Source organism: Anolis carolinensis, chromosome 1, assembly GCF_035594765.1.
Source record: "Anolis carolinensis isolate JA03-04 chromosome 1, rAnoCar3.1.pri, whole genome shotgun sequence".
NCBI classification, from domain to species: Eukaryota; Metazoa; Chordata; class Lepidosauria; order Squamata; family Dactyloidae; genus Anolis; species Anolis carolinensis.
This window is the reverse complement of record NC_085841.1, coordinates 30,671,643-30,692,762: the sequence shown is the minus strand read 5'-3', so window position 1 is coordinate 30,692,762 and position 21,120 is coordinate 30,671,643. Positions and strand designations below refer to the sequence as shown.

Genomic DNA, 21,120 nt, shown 5'->3' with positions numbered 1-21,120 from the left:
GAATATTCCATATGCCATCTCAGTATTTTATGTTTTGATTGAGTGCAAATCTGGTTGGGAACAGCTGCACTACATTTTCTCTTTGGAGCAGGCATACCAAGTTTCGGACTCCCTTCTTTTAATCAGTTGACTGTGTCAATAACAGCTGAGTTAATGTGCTTGAAGTTGCTGGAAGTATGTATACTTAACAGCTGTTGGAGTCAAAAGTTAAGGGTTCTTAACAAGCAAGAGGGCTTACCAAAAAATTACAGATTGTTGCAACATTCATGCCCAGTGCACTTTCTTCTAGTTGGGATGACTAGAGTTACTTTCATACACAATTACAGCATTGTAAGAACTGTTATTCTCTGTCTTTATTCCAGAGTATTGATTCAAGGTTTTATGGCCCCAAATATGGACAGAGCAAGCAGCACAATGCACACAAGTGTAAACACACAGCATTGTCCCTGGTGGTTAGGTTGTGATGGGCCTCTGCAAGTTGTGATGGGCCTCTGAAAGTTACATTGCTCAGGGAGGAAGCTCTGGATGTGGGTCATTTGCACCCCACTGCTACAGAGAGTATATGATACAAAGGTTGTGAGCAGACAGCATGCATACCCCCCCTCCCCATTCTTGGCAGTCTCCTCTCCACTCTCGAACATTCTGTACTAATAAAACTTCTTTTTTAAACATATCTGGCTAGAAACACTGTCTTTTAAAGGTTAAATGAAGAATCTTATGTTTAAATAGTAGGCACAGCTCGCTATTTCACACATGTAGCAGAATTAAGTGGAAAACTACTATAACATGAAAACATTACAGGTTGTAAATCAGGGGAGCAATTGTTGAATACTCAATTCTTTAAAAAACCCTTTCTGCATTTCAGAAATTGGCATATGCAGGGCCAAAATGTAGACATGTATTGTTCTCTTGGTACAACCACCTGTGGCCAATTTGTACTAGCACAAAAATTAATGAAACAAGCAAAAGCACTGAAAACACAAGAGACCATATAGACAATCCTGTTGTACAATCATATAATATAGTCACTTTGTTAACAAAATTGGTAATTCAGTAACAAGGCAGATATGGCATGGAATACTTTAGAAAGTTATATACATATAGTGAAATTAATTCTCATTTAACTTATCTTAATTCCTATATGGAGAAATACAGTGGAAAGTCAGATGAATGCAGGTAGATTTTGAACCAGTCACATCAGTTTGAGAATGAGCATCTGTTTCCTTGAGTGAAATGTAATCTTTTTAAAAGAAACAAACAGCTTAATAAATATGAATCTTGATCTGTTTCAGCTTGCTTTGTCCCCATCTCCACGTAACCCTGCTGAACCCATTGTTGTTCAGAATAACCAACAACTGGCCTTAAAAGTGGAAGGAGTGGTTCAGCACGGCTCCAAACCAGGCCTTTTCCGCAAAATTCAATCTATCTGCCTAAATGTATCTTCAACACTGCAGACCAAATCTGGCCAAGACTACAAGGTAAGATGAAGAACAAAATCATAAATTGTCCACAGTTTTGCTGTCTGAAAAGCATGAGAGTATGGATCTCTGGTCTCCTTTAACTTGTTGGCTAGCAAGAACTTTCTTTGTTTTGTTGTGAGTGCAAGCTTCTCTGGGAATGTTGCCTCATTGGAAAGTCAAGCTCTTTGAATAAGAATTGATGTAGATGTTACTAATCACATCTTTGTGAGAAATGCCCCCCCCCCAAGTATATTATTTACTTGAGAGAAGGCAAACATCTTAGAAGTAAGGGTTGCTGCAACAGATAATTCTTTTTTTCAGTTCCTATTTTGGCAGTGTTGCTGAAATGTCCCAGCATTGTCCTCTGCTGAGATCACACAGCTGTGTGGCAACGGGAAACAAATGTATTCAAGTGAGAGAATGCTGATCCCTTGGCATGACCAGTCTGTGGTTCCCAAACCCTGAGTTTCAGATACAGACATGGACAGCCGAGCAGTTTTTGATTATTGCATTTTGGTTACATTTGCTAAATGGAAGTTGTAACATACCGCCGTATTTAATCATTTTCAGGAAATTTTAATGTTGTCTGAGTAACCAACATCATCCTGTGTGGCAATTGAAGTCTTCTTTAGAGACACATTGTAAGATATTGTCCTGACGTTTCATATTTCAGATGCCCATTGATGGTTTGACAAATGAGATGGAGCAGATGGTTGAGCCCCATAATGATTACTTCAGCACACAGTTCCTCTTGAACTTCGTACTTGTTGGCACCCATTGTATCACAGTGGAGTCCTCTGTTAAAGATCTCAATGGTATTATATGGAAGACGGGGCCCAAAACCACTCTTTTGATTAAGTCTCTTGAAGATCCGTACTCACAGCAAATCCGACTTCAGCAGCAGCAAGGACAGCAGTCGTCGCAGCCACCACAGCTGCCTCAGTCTCAGCCGCGAACAGCATATTCCCGCTTTTAGCTCTCCATCATCGTGCAAGTCAGAAGCATTCCATGGATCTAGTTGATGCCATTTGCGCCTCAAGATGTCCCCCTTTCTTTTTTGAGGGCGACACGACTTGCTACATACAAATGCTCCCACTCTCCTTGTTTTTCTTAGGCCCAGTTCTCACCTGTAAAATAGGGACTGATTCTGCATAGATCCAGAACCATCTCCATGTGACAAACTAGTTGGTGGGATGGTTTGCCATGGAGTTCCAGCGAATTCCACTGTCATTTAATTTGCGGTTTGGACTATTGTGGGGAAAATTGCAAAAACTGAGTAAAAGCTTAATTGTATTTTTAAACAAGATTCTAAGAAGATTCTTATGACTCTTCTCATGTGGAGCGGCATGGAATGGAGAGGACTGAATCTACCCAGAAATGTTGGCTTAGCCACACAAGTATCTGATCCTGCCATTGTGAAATGTATGTTTGAGATGTGATTCAATCTTGTCAGATTGTGTAATCCAGCCAATCACCTAGGCTTGATATGGACTTTTCCATCAACCTCACAAAAATCTTCTATGAACTGGTGCTTTAATGAACACTCCCCATCTGTATATCACCAGTGAGAGTTCCCCCTTGGACAATAGTGAGTCACCAGGGATGTCTGAGAGAACTGTCTGGTTTACATGCTGCATAGTGCCTTTTTGAGCCATTAAGTGGCTACTTCTGGAGCAGTATGAATTCTAATGCTACATTGGAGCTCTCAGTTCAGGTGAAGATTTATGTGTATGTCAAACTCGGACTGTTCTCAGTGTTACACAATGCCTCTGCAAATGTAGAAGGTTTGGTACAAATACCCAGACATCCTCTCTGCATAACTGTAAATAATCCCATTAACTGTTGCTGAGCTAAAAAAAGGACAGTGTATCCTTCCAGTTATTGAGAATAGTGTCCTTGTATGCTTCTAAATCTTATGGCTAGACTCTTCACTTGCTTTATATAACAAAAATATTTGGGGGTATCCATGTTTATATAACAGTGCTATGGAAATGCCAGCTGAAAAACAAGATTATCTAGTTTTACAGGAAATGACATTTTAGGTCATGGGAGGGGTTTTCCATCTCTAAAGGAAATAAAAGGCCAAATTGGTTTCATCTCTGAAGGGTGGGAAAGCTTTGTGCTAGACAAATAAAAAAGTTGGTGTATAAAACTTTGAGCATAAAGGGCATATACACACATATTGTTGTCAGTGCTTTTGAGAGAAGGATTTCTTTGGAGCGAAAGCACACCAGAACCAAGTTTGACCTTTCAATAGATGTGGACTCTAACTCCCACCATCCTCCAACCAGTTGGGAAGATGTTTCTAAAGTAAAACAATGTTTACATAGACCTGCACACTTTGCCCACACACTATAATTTAAAGGGGATATACTTTATGGTGGATTTCTGAATAATCTCATCCAGGGGCCCCTATAAGGTCTTTTTTATTTTTTATTTTTAATAGAATTTTATTTTAAAATTGTACAACACCCACAATCCACATTACAAACACATACATAGACAACCTGCCACCCACAATACAATTACCCCTCAACCCACCACCTGTGCGACCCACCACCTTGACTCCTGACACTGAACTACACAGAGTTTATGCATAATTTTATTTAACCCCCTGTGCTTCTGGATTAATAAATTCCCCTTGCTTTTATTTCTTAAATTCCCCCGTCAGATATGCTAAGGCCAGCTTCCAATTTCTTTCAAAAACTTCATGACTCTCATGTTTGAGATTTCTAGAAGTCTTGGCCATCTGTGCATAATCCCACAATTTATCCTTCCAATGTTTAATACTTAATGTTTTTTTGCCTTTCTAGTCACTAGCCATTGTTATGCGTGCAGCCGCAAAACTACAAGCAGATTTGTCTTTCTGGCTGCACTAGTTAATCACTGAATAACCCTAATAGGCACATTCCTGAATTTTTTTTTATTTTGTTGTGGATCATTTTATTTGTTTCTTTTATGATTTTTTCCAGTAGACCTGCACCAATTCACAAGACCACCATATGTGAAAAAAGGCCCCTTTCTGTATTTTACACCTCCAACAGCATCCTGATTGCGATTTGTCTATTTTGGCTAGTAGAGCTGGGGTTGTGTAACATCTGTAAAACATTTTATATAAATTGTCTCTTATTGAAGCCGCCACTGTAAATTTGAAGCATTTTTTCCACAAGTTCTCCCAGTTATCAGTCTATGTTTCTCCCTAGATCTTTTGCCCATGAAATCATGCAGGTTTTTACTCAATCGTCTTCCAGGTTGTAACCTAGAATATGTTTATATAGTCTGTCTATTAAACCTTTTTTTCCTTTGTCTAGTATATTTTCCAGGTTTTTTTTTTTTGAGGCAAATCTCTTCTTTTCGTCCTTTTTAAATCTTTCATATAATTGGTGATAACGAAACCAATCTTTGTACGCAATGGGCTTTGAGGGGGAAAAATGAACTGGGTATCAAAGATTGGGCCCCTATAAGGCCTTGAAATGGGGTGGGCGGGTAACTCCCTGTCTCTGCTACTTTAGGAATTGACTGATAGATGTAAAGAGAACATCAGTCGGTCTTTATTACTGAAGAGGGCATATACTTCAATTTAGTGTTTCTCAAACTCTGCTCCTCCAGGTGTTTTGAACTTCATCTCCCAGAAACCCCAGCCAGCTTACCAGCTATTAGGAATTGTGGGAGCTGAAGTCCAAAACATCTGAAGGAGCAGGCTTTGAGAACGCATTGTTGTAATGATTTACTAATGGTGTGTTGCACCTAAGCAGGAAGAAATTGCCATTTGCTTTCTGTTACTGAATGGCCAGTGGTCCTTGTTTTCAATTGCCAACAGTTCACTTATTAAGGGAGCTGAAGAGTGGGGTGAGGGTTAGAATTCCCATTCAAAATGCTTTGGAGTGGACCTGGTGGCCAGCATATCTGAAAAGAGCAACATTTTTTGCTGGAGATTATTTTTTTACATTTAGAAAGCCTACTTGGATTGTTTTCATTACTTCAGTTGTTCAGCAAATTTAATCTTTGTTATGTATAAAATATTCTAATAAACCATTTGTTTACCATTTGAAACTGGTGGACAAAACTACATTCTTGTGAAGAAAAACATGTTGCAATCAGTTAATCTTCAAAAGTTGATATATCACTATGAGGAAGCAGTTCACCTTTTCTATCCACACCAGGCAAGTTAATTTATGAACAATGAATAACTGAGCATTAAATGAGAAACTTCTTATCTGACCTGGACAACTCCTAAGCAAAGGTGTTGTCTCTTTTCATCTTCCTTCATTTCTTGACAACTCTGGCTTACACTGACATAGATAAAACTTGACACAAGGATTCTCTCAATTACCAATTGCAGTTTCACAAGTCGCTCCTGACATGAAAAAAAACCCCTGAGAGCTGAATGGACAGGCTATTCCCCTTTAACCTCCTTTTCTCTGTTCCTAAACTTGGATCCCATAGGAACAGGTCATTTACTTACTGGAAACCACTGCTCATTGGTAAGACTACTCTGGGGGAATACTGCTAGTATTTCTATTGCACTTAAGGCAATTTCCATGGGTAAACCTCCAAGGTGGATCCAAAAATTCATACAGTTCTGCTGATCCATATCTAGATCGTACAGATACATACATGTACAGTAGTATAATACCACTAGCTATGCCCGGCCACTCGTTGCTGTGGCGAAGTATGGTGGTATGGGAAATAAAGTATTGAGGAATTTGTGGTAGTTAAGGTAAAGGGTAAAGATTTTCCCCTGACATTAAGTTCAGTCATGTCTGACTTTGGGGGTTGTTGGTCATCTCCATTTCTAAGCCGAAGAGCTGGCGTTGTCTGTAGATTCCTCCAAGGTGGTGTGGCATGACTGCATGGAGCGCCGTTACCTTCCCGCCGGAGCAGTACCTATTCATCTACTGTCATTTGCATGTTTTTGAAGTTTAGGGTTGGCAGAAGCTGGGGCTAACAGTGGGGACTCTCTCCGCTCCTCCAATTCAAACCTGCGACCTTTCGGTCCAGAAGTTCAGCAGCTCAGCGCTTTAAAACGCTGCGCCATCGGGATATTATTTCCTAAAGGTTGTGATTATACAATATTTTTGATTTTTTTTGTCTGTTGGAGACAAGTATGAATGCTGCAATTAGGGGAAATGATTAGCATGTAATGGCCTTGCAGCTTTAAAGCCTGGCTGTTTCCTCCGTAAGTGAATTTTTTGTTGGGAGGTGTTAGCTGGCCCTGATTGTTTCCTGTGTGGAATTCCCCTGTTTTCAGAGTGTTGTTCTTTATTTAGTGTTCTGATTTTAGAGATTGTATTGTTCTGTTTTATTATACCACAGTAATTTTTATATATTCTGATTTTAGTGTTTTTGAATACTTGGAGCCAGATTTTATTCATTTTCACAGCAACATAATAATAATAATAATAATAATAATAATAATAATAATAATAATAATAATAATGACTTTGGTAACACACACTGCTTCACTCCCTTCTCAGCTTCCTTTCTGGAAGAATCCTTTCTTGGGAGGTGTTAGCTGGCCCTGATTGTTTCCTTTCTGGAATTCCCAATTTCCCTGCTTTCAGAGTGTTGCTGTTTATTTACTGTCCTGGTTTTAGAGATCATATTGTTCTGTATTATTGTACCACAGTAATTATTTCACATTACAGTAGAATCTCACTTATCCAACATTCGCTTATCCAGTGTTCTGGATTATCCAAAGCAGTCTGCCTTTTAGTAGTCAATGTTTTTGTAGTCAGTGTTTTAAATTCATTGTGATATTTTGGTGGTAAATTTGTAAATATAGTAATTACTACATAGCATTACTACACATGGAACTAATTTTTCTGTCAAATTTGTTGTATAACATGATGTTTTGTGCTTAATTTATATAATGATTACCTAATTGGATGTTTAATCGGCTTTTCCTGAATCCCTTCTTATTATCCAACATATTCACTTCTTCTTACGTGTTGTCTGTGAAATGCGCACATATGGTTTACCCAATGCGCCTGCGCAGATTTCGGAACCTTCTAGAAGCTTTAGATGAAACTTTTTTGGCGGAGGCCCCGCCCAATCTCCCCATAGTATAAATATGCTTATAGGCGGGGCTACGCCTCAGTTCGTTTTTCCGCGCGACAGCAGTTAGTAGGACCTTCTTAGCTCTCTTCTTTTGATTAACAGTTTTTTGACTTCGGCTTGCCCACGACTACGTCTCTGTCTTCTCCCGACCACTTACCTTGACCCGGACTGCATCGACTACTCTTCCGCTACGACCCTAAACGGCTCCGACGTCTCAGGCAGGCTATGTCTACCTTATTCTTTAAAAATTGTGCGGCCTGTGGCGCGAAACTACCCGACTCTGATGGACACAATAAGTGTCTTATATGCCTGGGGGAGGGCCATGTGCCTCAGACGTGCCAAATTTGCCAAAATTTTACCCCCCAGGCACGCCGCAACAGGGAAGCCCGCTTTAAGGCCGCTCTATACGAACAGGCTCTGGCGCCAGAAGCGGCGCGCGCTCCCAAACGGCCATGCCCTGAAACACTCTCCCTCCCTTCCTCTGCTGAAGAGCAAAATCCCCCTCCCCCCGCTGAGGAGGGATTGGCAGGCCCACTCGAGCTGCCGACCGAGGCACCGAGGAAAAAAGCCAAAGCCGCAAAACCTCAGAAAGGGCTCAAACCCAAGGATGGCCTCAAAAAATATAAAAAAGGGAGGCAACTCATTGGCGAGAAGCCCCTGAGTCCCCCACCACAAGCCTCACCTGAACGCGATTCTTCTCGGGACCGAGATTCCCCGATCCCGCCCATGGAGGAAGCCCCGCCCCATCTATCCCCTGTGGAGCCCTCCCAGGCCCCGGGGGCAGCGGAAAGGAGCGTGAGCGCACACGCCAACCCTCAGAATGCCAGCTCTTCCCCGCCGCAAACTTTATGCTATCCCCCGCCCCGCCCAACAGCGGAGGCAGGGAGCAGCGCCATGGAGCGCCGAGGCTGGAGCACCGAGCGACGGCAGCAGGCCTCACACGGAAGGCATCGGTACCGTGAGCGTTCCCCCTCTTCTGAATCCTGGGGCTCGCGTTCGAGGAGCCCTTCCAGAGCTTCCTTTTACCCACGATCTCTGTCTCCTGGCCATAGTTCGCTCTATCGTTATCCCAATTTCTTTTACCCCCCCCCCTCCATTCCCCGCTTACCCTCCTTACCATTATTTTGACTTCCATCGAAATCGAGGGGAACTGCCTCTTCCACTACAAGGGCAAACTCCCGATGCCCCTCCCATTTCAGCCACTCAAGCCAAAGCTGTTCAACAGCCCCCATCAGCGATCCCAGAGACCGCAATTTCCTCTCAGATAGCCAAAACACAACCAGCATTCCCGGAGAGTGAACAAGCTCAGAGCCAGCCGGCTCCATCTCCAGAAGCAATAGATGCGGGAGATATAGATCCATCTATGGAGGATGATGGACCCTCGTCTACACCTCTAACGGAAACGGAGCAAGATCCCCTCCGTACTGAGGAATTTCGCAACTTTGCTGCCCTTCTCATAAGACTCTCAAGAGCTCTTAACTTGGAGACACCGAAACCCACCAATGTTGTGAAAGACCCGTGTTTCTCTTCTTCGGAGCAGCAATCACCAACACCTACGGCACTACCTACCCTGCCCTATTTGCTCCAGATTATAAAAACAGTTGGCGTTGCACCATCTTTGGTTCCAGCTACCCCAAAAAGAGCTGAGAATCTTTACAAGTTGGATCTGTCGGCAACCTCCTGGCTTGCCAAGATGCCCAACGCTAACTCTGTTGTGAAGGACGCGCAACCTAAACCGGCCCAGAAAGCCCAACTTACCCCTTCTGATAGGGAAGGCAAAAAATTGGACACTATGGCGAGAAAATTTTATTCTTCCGCTTGCCTTTTCGCTAGGATGGCTCACTTTGGAGTATATATGAGCGTATACCAGACGTATCTTTGGAACAAGATTGGTCCCTTCCTTGAATCTCTATCTCCCAATGAGCAGATCTTAGCCAAGGCGTTTAAACAAGAAGCCACGCTCCTCGCGAGTCTTCAGAAGGAACTAGCAAAAAACACCGCCGATGCATCTGGCAAACTTCTAGCAGGAGCAGTCGCCCTACGCAGACACGCTTGGTTGAGGGCTGCTACACTGTCCCCATCCGCTCGCTCCCTCATCGAGGATCTTCCCATGGACGAGGCCGGGTTATTTAACCCTGAAACTGACTCACAATTGGAACATTCCCACAAAATGAAGCAGACCATCAATAAATATGGGCAACATCCTCACCAACCTTATTCTTATCATCAGCGTCAGCGTTGGGGATATCAATCCCAATACTACCGGGGACGTTACAGCCCCTCATTCTCTCGGGGAAGACAGCGCCAGCAGTCCACCTTCACGGGGAACCGTAAGCTGTCTTTCCCTTCCAGGGGTCAGTACAAGGGGCCCAAGTCAGCGGACAATAGGAGACGGCGTTTTTAGCCCGACATCTCCATTGCCCGCGTCGTTATTCCCAGTTCATTCTGAAGCCCGGTTGGCTTCTAGTTCTCTAGTTGTTCAACGCCCCTCCTCTCCAGAGGTTCCCCGTTTATACCTTAACAGGCTCGTTCCATACTTGAATGAGTGGCGGCGAATCACATCGGATTCATGGGTTTTGAGTATTGTGGAGAAAGGTTACTCTATTGAGTTTCTTTCCCTTCCACCAGTGGGACACATTTGTGCCACCTCCCCATCAGATGTACTCCTTGAGGAAATATCTGTCCTAATTGATAAAGGAGCCATCTCTTCTATCTCGCCCAGTAAGATCCATCTTGCCTATTTTTCTCGTTATTTCCTGGTTACCAAACGGGGAGGGGGCCTCCGCCCAATACTGGATTTGCGCGGCATTAACCGTTTCATAAAACCACGCAAGTTTCGGATGGTGTCTCTCCCCACAATTCTCCCCTTCATTAGGAAAGGAGCCTGGTTAGCCTCGGTGGACCTCAAAGATGCTTATTTCCACATCTCTGTTAAAGAGGACCACCGTAGATACCTTAGTTTTGCAGTAGATGACCGTTTCTTCTCCTACAATGTTTTACCCTTCGGCCTCTCCACAGCCCCAAGGGTTTTCACTAAATGCATGTCAGTAGTGGCAGCATACTTACGTCAGCAGCACGTCATGGTCTTTCCGTATTTAGACGATTGGCTTTTATCTTCAAATTCTAGAGACCAACTAAAATCTGACATTCGTTTCACCCTATCTCTCTTACAGACTCTAGGCCTCATTGTCAACCAAGAAAAATCCCACCTCCTACCCACTCAACGCATCAATTTTATTGGTGCCATTATAGATTCCAACGCTCAAAGGGCTTTTCTACCACAAGAAAGATTCCTAAACCTGAAGGCTATGATTACAGAGCTATGCCGCTATGGCCAGGGCACTGCCTGGTCAATCCAGTCCATCTTAGGCCATATGGCGTCCACCACAAACGTCACCGCATTCGCGCGACTGCGCCTAAGGCCTCTCCAAAATTGGTTTGTACGGAAATTCAACCCGCTCCTCCACCGTCAGGATCGCATTCTGTCCCCTCCACCAGCAATCCTGAGGTCTCTCGCATGGTGGATAAAGGAACACAATGTCTGCTCGGGCCTCCCGTTCAACTCTCCTCAACCATCTGTATCACTGACAACGGATGCATCCTCCCAGGGCTGGGGCGCTCACCTCCAGGACCTGACCGCACACGGCCACTGGTCAACCATAGAACTCAGTCTCCACATCAACGCACTCGAGCTCCTGGCGGTGGAGAAAGCCCTCAAATCCTTCGCCCCCCTTGTCAAGAACAGAGTCGTCCAACTGATCACGGACAACACTACAGTAAAATTCTACGTCAACAAACAGGGAGGGACTCACTCACAGACTCTCCTCTCCATCGTATCCCGGATTTGGGAATGGTGCATTCAGAGACATGTCTTCCTGGTGGCAATTCACCTACCAGGGGTGCACAATGTATTGGCAGACTCCCTGAGCAGAACAACTCTAAACAACCACGAGTGGCACCTCCATCGCAGGGAATTCAAATTCATTACTCGCCGGTGGGGGACTCCCACGATAGATCTCTTCGCCTCACCAGCGAATACACAGTGTCCTCGGTTCTGCGCACGTATGCGCCCTCACGCATCCCCAGGATGCCTAGGAGACGCTTTCCTCTTCTCATGGGTACCAGATCTTCTGTATGCATTCCCACCTCTTCCACTCCTAGCCAGAGTGGTCGCCAAGATTGTGTCGGACAACTCCAATTGTATTCTGATCGCTCCCTGGTGGCCACGCCAACCATGGTTCGCAACACTCCTGGAGGCATCACGGGGCGATTATATTCATCTGAGAAACAGTCCAAACCTCCTCACGGTCCACAACGGCCTGGTCAGACACCCGGACATACCATCCTTCCGGTTAATGGCATGGAGGATAAGACCACAGCTCACCTCTCCGACGCCGTCCGTGCTATAATCCTTGCAGCTCAAAAAACGTCTACTAAAAGATCATATACTTACAAGTGGTCTCGTTTCAAACATTTTATTTCCCCCTCTGGAAGTGACCCCTTCACAGCTCCAGTTTCGACGGTACTTGACTTTTTCGTTCATCTCTCTTCCAAACAGATGTCACTCTCCTCTATCAAATGTTATGCGGCGGCCCTATCCTGGTTTAGGAGAAAGGCAGGACAACCGTCACTCTTTCAGGACCCTCTGCTCCGTCTATTCCTAAAAGGTTACAAAAATACTTATCCACCCAGTTCCCTGCCTCCCCCATCATGGAGCCTAGAATTGGTTTTGTCACAGTTGTCAAAACCCCCCTTCGAACCCATGTCGTCCATCGACCTGGCCCATCTTTCGTGGAAAACTGCATTCCTGGTGGCAATCACCTCCGCCAGACGAGCAAGTGAAATTACAGCCCTCAGGGTCGATGCCCCTTACATCAGATTCTCGGATGATAAAGTGACCCTCCGAACAGACATCTCCTTCTTACCCAAAGTAGTGTCTCGTTTCCACATGTGCCAAGATATTGTTCTTCCCGCACTTTTTCCAAATCCGTCCACTCCTCTGGAAATGTCTCTCCATTGCTTAGACGTCAAGAGGGCACTGCTTTTTTACATCAAGAGGACTGCCGCCCACAGGAAGTCACCCAGACTTTTTCTTAAATATAGGAACGACACCTTAGGCTTACCTGTATCCTCACAACGTCTAGCTGTCTGGATCACATCTACCATTCGTTTAGCCTACCAACTAGCAGGTAAAGACCCCCCATCCCATGTGGCGGCGCACTCCACCAGGTCCCTTTCAACCTCTCAAGCCTTTCTTCGGGGTGTCTCATTGGAAGATATCTGCAAAGCAGCCACCTGGTCATCCCCATCGACCTTTGTATCCCACTACAAGCTGGACATCCAAGCCAAACGTGATGCAGCCTTCGGCAGAGCGGTGCTATTTTCCTGCGTGGCATGACCCACCTCCAGGTTGGTAGCTTGTTAGTCACCATATGTGCGCATTTCACAGACAACACGTAAGAAGAAGTATAGGTTGCTTACCTGTAACCGTATTTCTTCGAGTGTTGATCTGTGAAATTCGCACAGCCCCGCCCAGCCTCCCCGCTGATGTCATGCCTCGTTTTCTCAGCTGCTGTCGGCGGCGGAGAACTGAGGCGTAGCCCCGCCTATAAGCATATTTATACTATGGGGAGATTGGGCGGGGCCTCCGCCAAAAAAGTTTCATCTAAAGCTTCTAGAAGGTTCCGAAATCTGCGCAGGCGCATTGGGTAAACCATATGTGCGAATTTCACAGATCAACACTCGAAGAAATACGGTTACAGGTAAGCAACCTATACTTATCCAACGTTCTGCCGACCTGTTTATGTTGGATAAGTGAGACTCTACTGTATATTTATAATCTTATATTATCTGCTTAGAACTGGATTCTACACATATAAATGAATAAATAAATAAATAAACAGATAGATAGGATCCACATCACTATAGCTGGAGATTACATTTCAAGCATTGCTGATTGGTGAGGGTCTAAAAGAACAGAATTCATAATGGAAAAGTGATCTTAGTATTTATTTTATCTTTGTGTTGTTGCACTCATCCATTTTTTAATGCATTTAACTGTTTTAAAATAGGGCTGATGCAAAATTTCAAAGGAAGGTAAAAATATTCTTAGGGTTGTCATCAGCCGTATTGATCTTTATCCAGATACTATTGGTACTTGCCATAAGCATGTCTTGGCCTCAAAGGATTGCCAAAATAAATCCCTGGTTTTAGCTATTCTAACTTCTTACAATGCTCCAGGTATAACATCTCTATGGAATTATGCTGCCATTAAAGCCCACATGGTAAATAAGCTAAATTATAACTAGCTCTTTCCTCTCCTTTCTCGTCTATTGTGTAGACCACTTTTGTTTTTCCATGTTTCACTTATTTAAAGTAAATGCATTTATGTTTCTTGTCCCTTTTTTATTTGTTCCTCTGGAGGTATCTGGACCTGGTACAAATACGTGCTTTAGGGTTAGAAAGCTTTTCCTTTCAAATAAGAAAAGATGCCCCTAAGAAATCTATATTTAAGTTGTGAGTCCTTCACAGAGGCAAAAGTGTGTGCATCATGTAATTTCTGAATATACATAATGTTTTACAATATGTTTTACAGAGAAACATGTGGCTAATACTAAAACTTTTGTTTGGTATTTCAGTAGAACACAAACTTTGTCATCATCGTCAGCTCTTCATGGCATTAATTTTGACTGTCCCTTTTTGTTATTTTTAAAACCTGGTCACTGCAAGTGGCATGGTGTGCATAACAGTTCATTGAAGAGAGGATGATTTCAAATCCAGGGAATTCCTTGTGAAAGCAGAATTCAAAGATCCAAAGCAGCAAATGACAGACTAGATCTATTATACTACCATATCATGCTTTTTGAATTACAGTTAGACGCATATAATGCAATTCAGTGCAGTTCAAACTGAGTTATTTGGCAGTGTAGATCCAGCCTCGTTTTTGCTCAAAACTGTATTTGCTGAGGCTGCTTTCCAGGTGGTAAATGCTTAATGTTAATGGACAGTTTCCAATCTCCTAAGTTCATCTCAGTCGTTTAAAGTGAATACCTTCCAATATCAGCATTTAGCATCTGGAAAGGAGCCTCAGCAAACAAGAGTTTGTGAAGTCGCAGTCTTCCCAATATATATTTCCTCATGTCTACATTTTCTGGTGCAGAATGCAGCAGCTAGACTGATGTCAAGCATACATTCTCTTTATGAGTTAACTCTGGTCCTGCAAACTCACTTCGAGATGTTGGTGTTGACCTACAAAGTCTTAAAGGACTTCAGCCAGTATATCTGTATATTTATCCTATTTGAGGCTATCTGAAATTTGAGGTCTTCAGAGAAGGTGATGCTATGTGTCCCAACACCTTGTGGAATTAGATTGGTAGTTACAAGTAACAGATCTTCCTCTATAGCAGCACCTCACCTATGGAACTACCTGCCCAAGGAAGTTAGGCCGACTCTGGATGCATTATAGAATTATATTATAGAATTAATGCAGTTTGACACCACTTTAACTGCCCTGGCTCAGTGCTACAGAATACTGGGATTTGTAGTTTAGTAAGGCACCAACACTCTTTGGAAAAGAAAGCCACATCTCCCAGGACTCCATTACATGGAGCCATGGCAATTAAAGTGGTGTCAAACTGCATTAATTCTACAGTGTGGATGCACTCTGTCTCTTTTGGTTGGTTCTGGCAGCCAACTGAAACAGTGCTAACATTCAGTGTTTGAAATTGCTGTTTTAATTGTTTCGAAACTGAATCCTAGGGTTATTTTTAGATGGCTTTTAGAATATTTTAATGTTTATTTCTTGGCCATGTTTTAATTGGCTTTTATTTGTTCACTGCCTTGGGAGCCCTTGTGGCAATACAGAAATAATTTAAATAAATGAATGGATACTTAGTAATTATTTCTGAGAGAGTGTGTGTTATAAATTAGCATCCATACATTTCATTTCTTCCTTTCACCCACTTGTTTGGCAATGCATACATGCCCTCTCCTCTCTCTTGATCCCTCCTCGCCGGGAAGGTGATGATTGCTGGCATCTCAGACCAGAAGGAGCATCTATTTCTACATGGAAGCCTCCTGGCTTGGAGCTGGGTTTTGTAACCACGTCTACCTTTGGGCTTAGAATGACGTGATTCTAATTCAAGGGGTTTCTCTTCCCCTCTAAAGAGCATGAACGGTGTTCTTCGGAGGGGAAGAGAACAGCTGTGCCCAGATAGCTGCTTCCCTTCAGGGCTGTTTCGAGTTCAGTGCTAAACTCCGTCATCTGTGGAAGTTTCTCCCCAGGGAAGAGTGGCCTGGTGGTTCTACTAGGACGTCGAGGTGATGGAAAAATTCCCTGAAGTCTTTTGCGGCTATGATGTCAACCATCTATTTTTGTCTTTTGTGGTGTGTAATGTCAAGACTGCCTTTTGCTTACATAACAAGCTAGCTTTCATGAGTTTCATGATGCTCACATGTGTTTATTCTATTTACCCAAATCTAATGCCATTTTTAGTGGCCCTACAGCACAAGAGTCTCCTCCATCAGAAGTGAGCAGCACATGACTGTCTTTATGGATGACTATATAGTCATGGAGTTGGAAGAGACCACAAGAGCAATCCAACTGAGCCCCATATCATGCAGAAACACAGCACTGGATATGGGGGTCATATTGTATTCACTTCTATGGAATACATAGAGCAAACAGTTTGAGGCAGGCCCACAAAGAGTGTATTGTTCTTCTCTGTTCGAACCCAGCATCTCTGCCACCTGAGACAGTGACATTATGTTAGAGCTGGCCCTGCTGATATAAGGCAGCCTCCTCTGCCCGTTTTCCAGGTCCTTCAGTACCCAGCAGATCATAACAGCAGGTGTTTCACTAAGCAATTGATGTTGAGCACTTGTGGTTAGAAATTTGCTTCCTATAAAAAAAAACAGAGCCAAGATTTTGATGTCCCTTCATAGGCTCCTGCCAGATCACAAATGAATTTCTTACTGTGTGTCAGGATGGCTTCCTGATCCTAGTTAGTACCATTTCATCTCTGCTGCTGTAAAAGGATGCCAACTGTCATTCTAAATTTAATTTGCCAGGAGTGCTTGTTATCTCTGGCATATTTTCCATGCAGCCTGTTGGCTATATTTCCTAAGCAGAGGCTGTGGAGCAGCAGCTTTCAGAAACAGTCAGAAGCAGATCTTGGAAAACTTACTCTTTGGTATTACATCTCCAGAGGAGTCATTGATCCACTTTTGATCAAATATGGGCTCTCTAGGTATTTTCTAGACTCTCCGGCATGAATCTATGGTATTCTTGATCTGGAAATCCTTCCGTAAGGTTTGCTATTATTTGTTGCTTTGCGTATCCACACAAAATCTGCATGAAAATAACATTTATGTACATTGAACCAACAGAAAGCAAAGGTGTCACTATCTCAACCACTCATGTGGACAATTTCGGGGTGTTTTGGATTTTGGAATTCAGGTTATGAGATGCTCAATCTCTGTTCTACAGTACATGGGAATTGTCATTGGAGCCATAAAACATACTACAGCTCAGTGGGAAAGTGTGGACTTTGTTAATTTTTAATTTTAATGCACAGAGATCAAAGTTCAGTGCCATGAGATTACGAAATCAGAGAAAGTCAGACTGAATACACCAAAGGTTGTGTAAAGTATGGTTACTTTACTGCCTATTAAATACATTACCTCTTGCTAACTCTGTCATTTATTTTTGGTTCCTAGAAATAATTCAAGATGCACAAGTGGGATAGACACTGCCTGTAGCCAAAGCAGCACCAAGAGGAACAACAAAACTCAATAAAACTTGAGGATTATCCAAAATTTAAAAAAAAACTTGGAGAAGGCATATCTCAGGTGTGTTTATAAGCACCTATGCTAAAGACAGTCAACCCTTCACATTTGCTGAGGCTAGAAGTGTATGATCCCTGTAAATGTGGAGAGAACTTTTATCTGGGAGAACAGCTCTCTATGAATCTCTATGTCCTCCTGCATGTCTCTATAGTCAACTTCAGCTGGAGGACTCAGAGATTCCTAGTGAGATGTTTTCTCCCGGAATCTCTAGATCCTCTAGCATGACTCTATGGGCAACCTCCAGTGGAAATCAACCATACAGTTGCAATTGAGGACCTAGAGATTGTTTATATCAGTGGTTCTCAACCCTTGGCTCCCCAAATATTTTGGCCTTCAACTCCCAGAAATCCTAACAGCTGGTAAACTGGCTAGAATTTCTGGGAGATGTAGGCCAAAACACTTGGGGACCCACAGGTTGAGAACCACTGGTCTTTATGGTCAACTTAGTGTCTCTGTGGTTCTCTATGGAGCACCTACACATTCTTGAGAAAACACCTTACTCAAATTCATGAATAATCAAATCCATAAAAGCCAATCCTGCAAATGTGGAGGGCTGACTACAGCACTCCAAAATAAGGAAGGATTGTTTTTACTATTAGCTTTGTAATGTTGCCACATATTCCTATTTTAGCTCAATAATTCCGCCTTGTAAGGAGCATTATTAATTTATTTCTGCAATGGATCTGTTTCCAAATCTGAAGTTCAAGTCAAACTAAAGATAAAAAAGAGAGTGCTATGATGGTCTTGAACTTGGCCCTTAACACTTCACAACTGAACAGCAGAATGAACAAGCAAACGCGGGCCATCTGATCACTGTTCTGTCCATTCTTGGAGGATAATATTTTACTTCAAATTGTGTATAGCAACAAGAGCCAGCATGGTGCAATAGTTTGGGTGTTGGAGTAGAAGAACTATGGGAGACCAGGGTTTGAATTCCCTCTCAGCAATGGAAACCCACTTATTTCCACATATGGCTCTTTACACATGCATATTTCTGCAAATCTTTCTCCCTTTTTGTCCTTTAAAAACCCAGTAGGTTTCCATGGTCAAAGAAGGATTCAAATCCAGGACTCCATAGTCATAGTCAAAGATTGAAACCACACTGGCTCTGACAAATAAAGAATATGTATTTCATATTATTCATTTTCTTTCCTTTTTTTGGATGGTGACAATTTTAAACACTGAGCTCTCGATGGAGGGGAGGAGGGATTGAGGGAGCAAAGCAAAGTTAAGCAATGGGGATAACCACTCAAAAACTGCACACACAGGAGGAGATCATTGAGTTGATTCAGTTAAATCCTCTACTCACGAGAGAACAATGGAGGCCAATTGAGCGAGTAAGTTGTTTGGAAACAGTCCGCAGCCCACAACAGCGATGAGCACACATAAAGAACGCACATTAAGTGTTAAGAAGTGGAGAGGACAACTATAGTTGGAGATCTATTTCTTTATAGCGAATTCCTCTGACTCATCTCCTTGAGTGTCTCCTTACTCTCTCTGCTGGAAGCTAACAAGGCAGCCCTTCTCGCAAACAAACTTTCAGAGACAAAGAAAGGTAGTCCTTCTCTTCTGTAAACAGTGGGATATAATTTCCTGTGTGAAAAGCTGATATAGTGTGGCAAGGGGAGCTTTGACTGCATTTGACACAGGTTGTTGCCATGCCAAAACTGATTTAGCCAACAGCTGGCCACTGGAGCAGGAAGCGTTTGGAATTCAGTTGGCATGGTTTTAAAAGTGCCGTTTGGGAAATGAGAAAACGTGACCAGCTGAATTTAAATGTATAAAATGTATGGAGATGCACACCCATATTAATCCCGGTGTCGATCATTCTTGTTTCCATGTGTTGGATGAGCTGTTGTGTCCTTGTGTACCCTTCCTGCAGCTGCTCTTGTTTGCTTGATCTGCTACAGTCACACTTTGCAGGTTTGACTTTTGAGGATTTGAATATTCACAGATTTAGTTAAAATTTACTCTTTTGGAATCCTTAGCTCTCCAGTGTGACACTATGGTCATCTACCACTCAAATCTGACCACAGAGTCACACTAGAGGACATATACATGATTAGAAATGATGCTTCTCTAGACATCTGTAGGTCCTCCTCCTCAACTCTAGCATCAAATTAAGGTGGAAATTTACCGCAAGTCACATTGGAAAACCTAGAGATTCCTAGAGAGGTGTTATCTCAGGAAAAAAATTAGAGAAAAAAATATTGGTGGTTTTTCACTCTTGTGGGAATATGAATGTGGAAGGTTGACTGTATATTGGGCACTCAACTTGGAAAATATATGCTTCTTAAATTACTGTTATGGTCATGATGGTTTGCTGCAGAACTCTTTTAGCTATAACCAAAAAAGAAGCTGTGGTTGGACAAGACTGTTCTAGGTGATTTTTGAAAGTGTGTGTGTGTGTGTGTGTGCGTGTGTGTGTTTTGTTTTTGTTTTTTGAGCTAAATCATTGAGAAATGCCAAAGTGGCTCAAAGAGCTCCTGAATATCAAGAATAGGTTTGCACCATGTCATCTGGTCTAATAAGTACAGTGAGAGATTATTTTTCTGGCTCATCATTCTGAACTGGCATCAAGTGAAGCTTCCCTGTGTTGGCAGCCCCATTTTAGGAGGCCAGTGAGACCAGGGAGAAACCTGTTGGCAAAAACCCAGGCAAACGATGAGCCTGAGCTGCCCATTTTGAATGAGTCCCTGCTGTGGTGAGCATACAGATCAGGCCCAATTGAAATTAGCCAGCAAGGAGAGGTGATTTTCAGCCAAGGAAGATTTTATTATCTGCAGATAAGATGCTAGCTAGTGATTCATTCACAAAGTAGATAGCATACAGAATGAAATATGCATGAAAAATCAAAACCAAAAATAACTGGAAACTTTTTATACTTCCCAAGATTCCCTCCTTCTAAATGAGCTCAAACATTTTGCTTCTCTTTTGTTGTATTTAATATATACATTCTGAGGCAGTGGAATCCATTCTAACTATTGGTAGAGCGAGCCTGCCTCAAAAACATCAATATTACTTATTATTTAATATTTATTTACAGCATTTACAGGGGACTCCGGGCGGATCACATTACACATATAGGCAAACATTCAATGCCTTTTAACATAGAACAAAGACAAGACAAACACAGGCTCCGAGCGGGCCTCGAACTCATGACCTCCTGGTCAGAGTCATTCATTGCAGCTGGTTGCAGCTGGCTTGCTCTCCAGCCTGCGCCACAGCCTGGGCCTATCCTTTGAGATTTGTTTTCTTTCAGAGTGCTCAGATTTAATCTCCCGATGTTTTCAATAAGGAAAATAGGTCATTAGTAGAAGAATCTGACCCGAATCCTGAAATGGAGGCAAATAAATGGGAGAGGTAACCAGTTGAGATCTTCCCCAATGACGATTTGCCTATACAGGAAAGCATATAGGTACCCATAGGTTTCCTCCAATAACCAAAGGGTAGTTTAGGGGACAAGGAGAGGTTCAGTGTGGAAGGTAGCACTGAGGCCTATCCCCTGGGTGTCAACTCAGTTTGGGGGCACCTTTTGGAGCACAGAAAGCAAGAGAACATGGGTCTCGTGATCTCATACTAAGTTTGGTTCTGTGCTGAAGCAAGTGAAATTCTGTATCAAAAAAGCTGCCTCATGCTCTGTGTGATATACTTGAATTCAGCAAAAAGCAAGCACGTGATCAGCGTTATGTTGCCTGAAGCAAAGGGCAAGCTAACTGGTCTCACAGCTGAATCTTATTTCAAGTCTGGTGTC

The 21,120-nt window shown here is 42.9% G+C and overlaps 1 protein-coding gene across 1 annotated transcript in view; it reads left to right on the top strand.

The window, feature by feature from the left end:
• The window catches only part of ints7 (integrator complex subunit 7), a 60,099-nt gene extending 55,329 nt beyond the window's left edge, over window positions 1-4,770 (top strand). Inside the window, exons 19-20 of the mRNA XM_003215977.4 lie at window positions 1,293-1,478; window positions 2,134-4,770. Coding sequence (XP_003216025.1) covers window positions 1,293-1,478; window positions 2,134-2,436 — 489 coding nt within the window. The 3' untranslated portion in view covers window positions 2,437-4,770. The remainder of the gene's footprint in view (window positions 1-1,292; window positions 1,479-2,133) is intronic.
• Window positions 4,771-21,120: the final 16,350 nt, after the last annotated feature.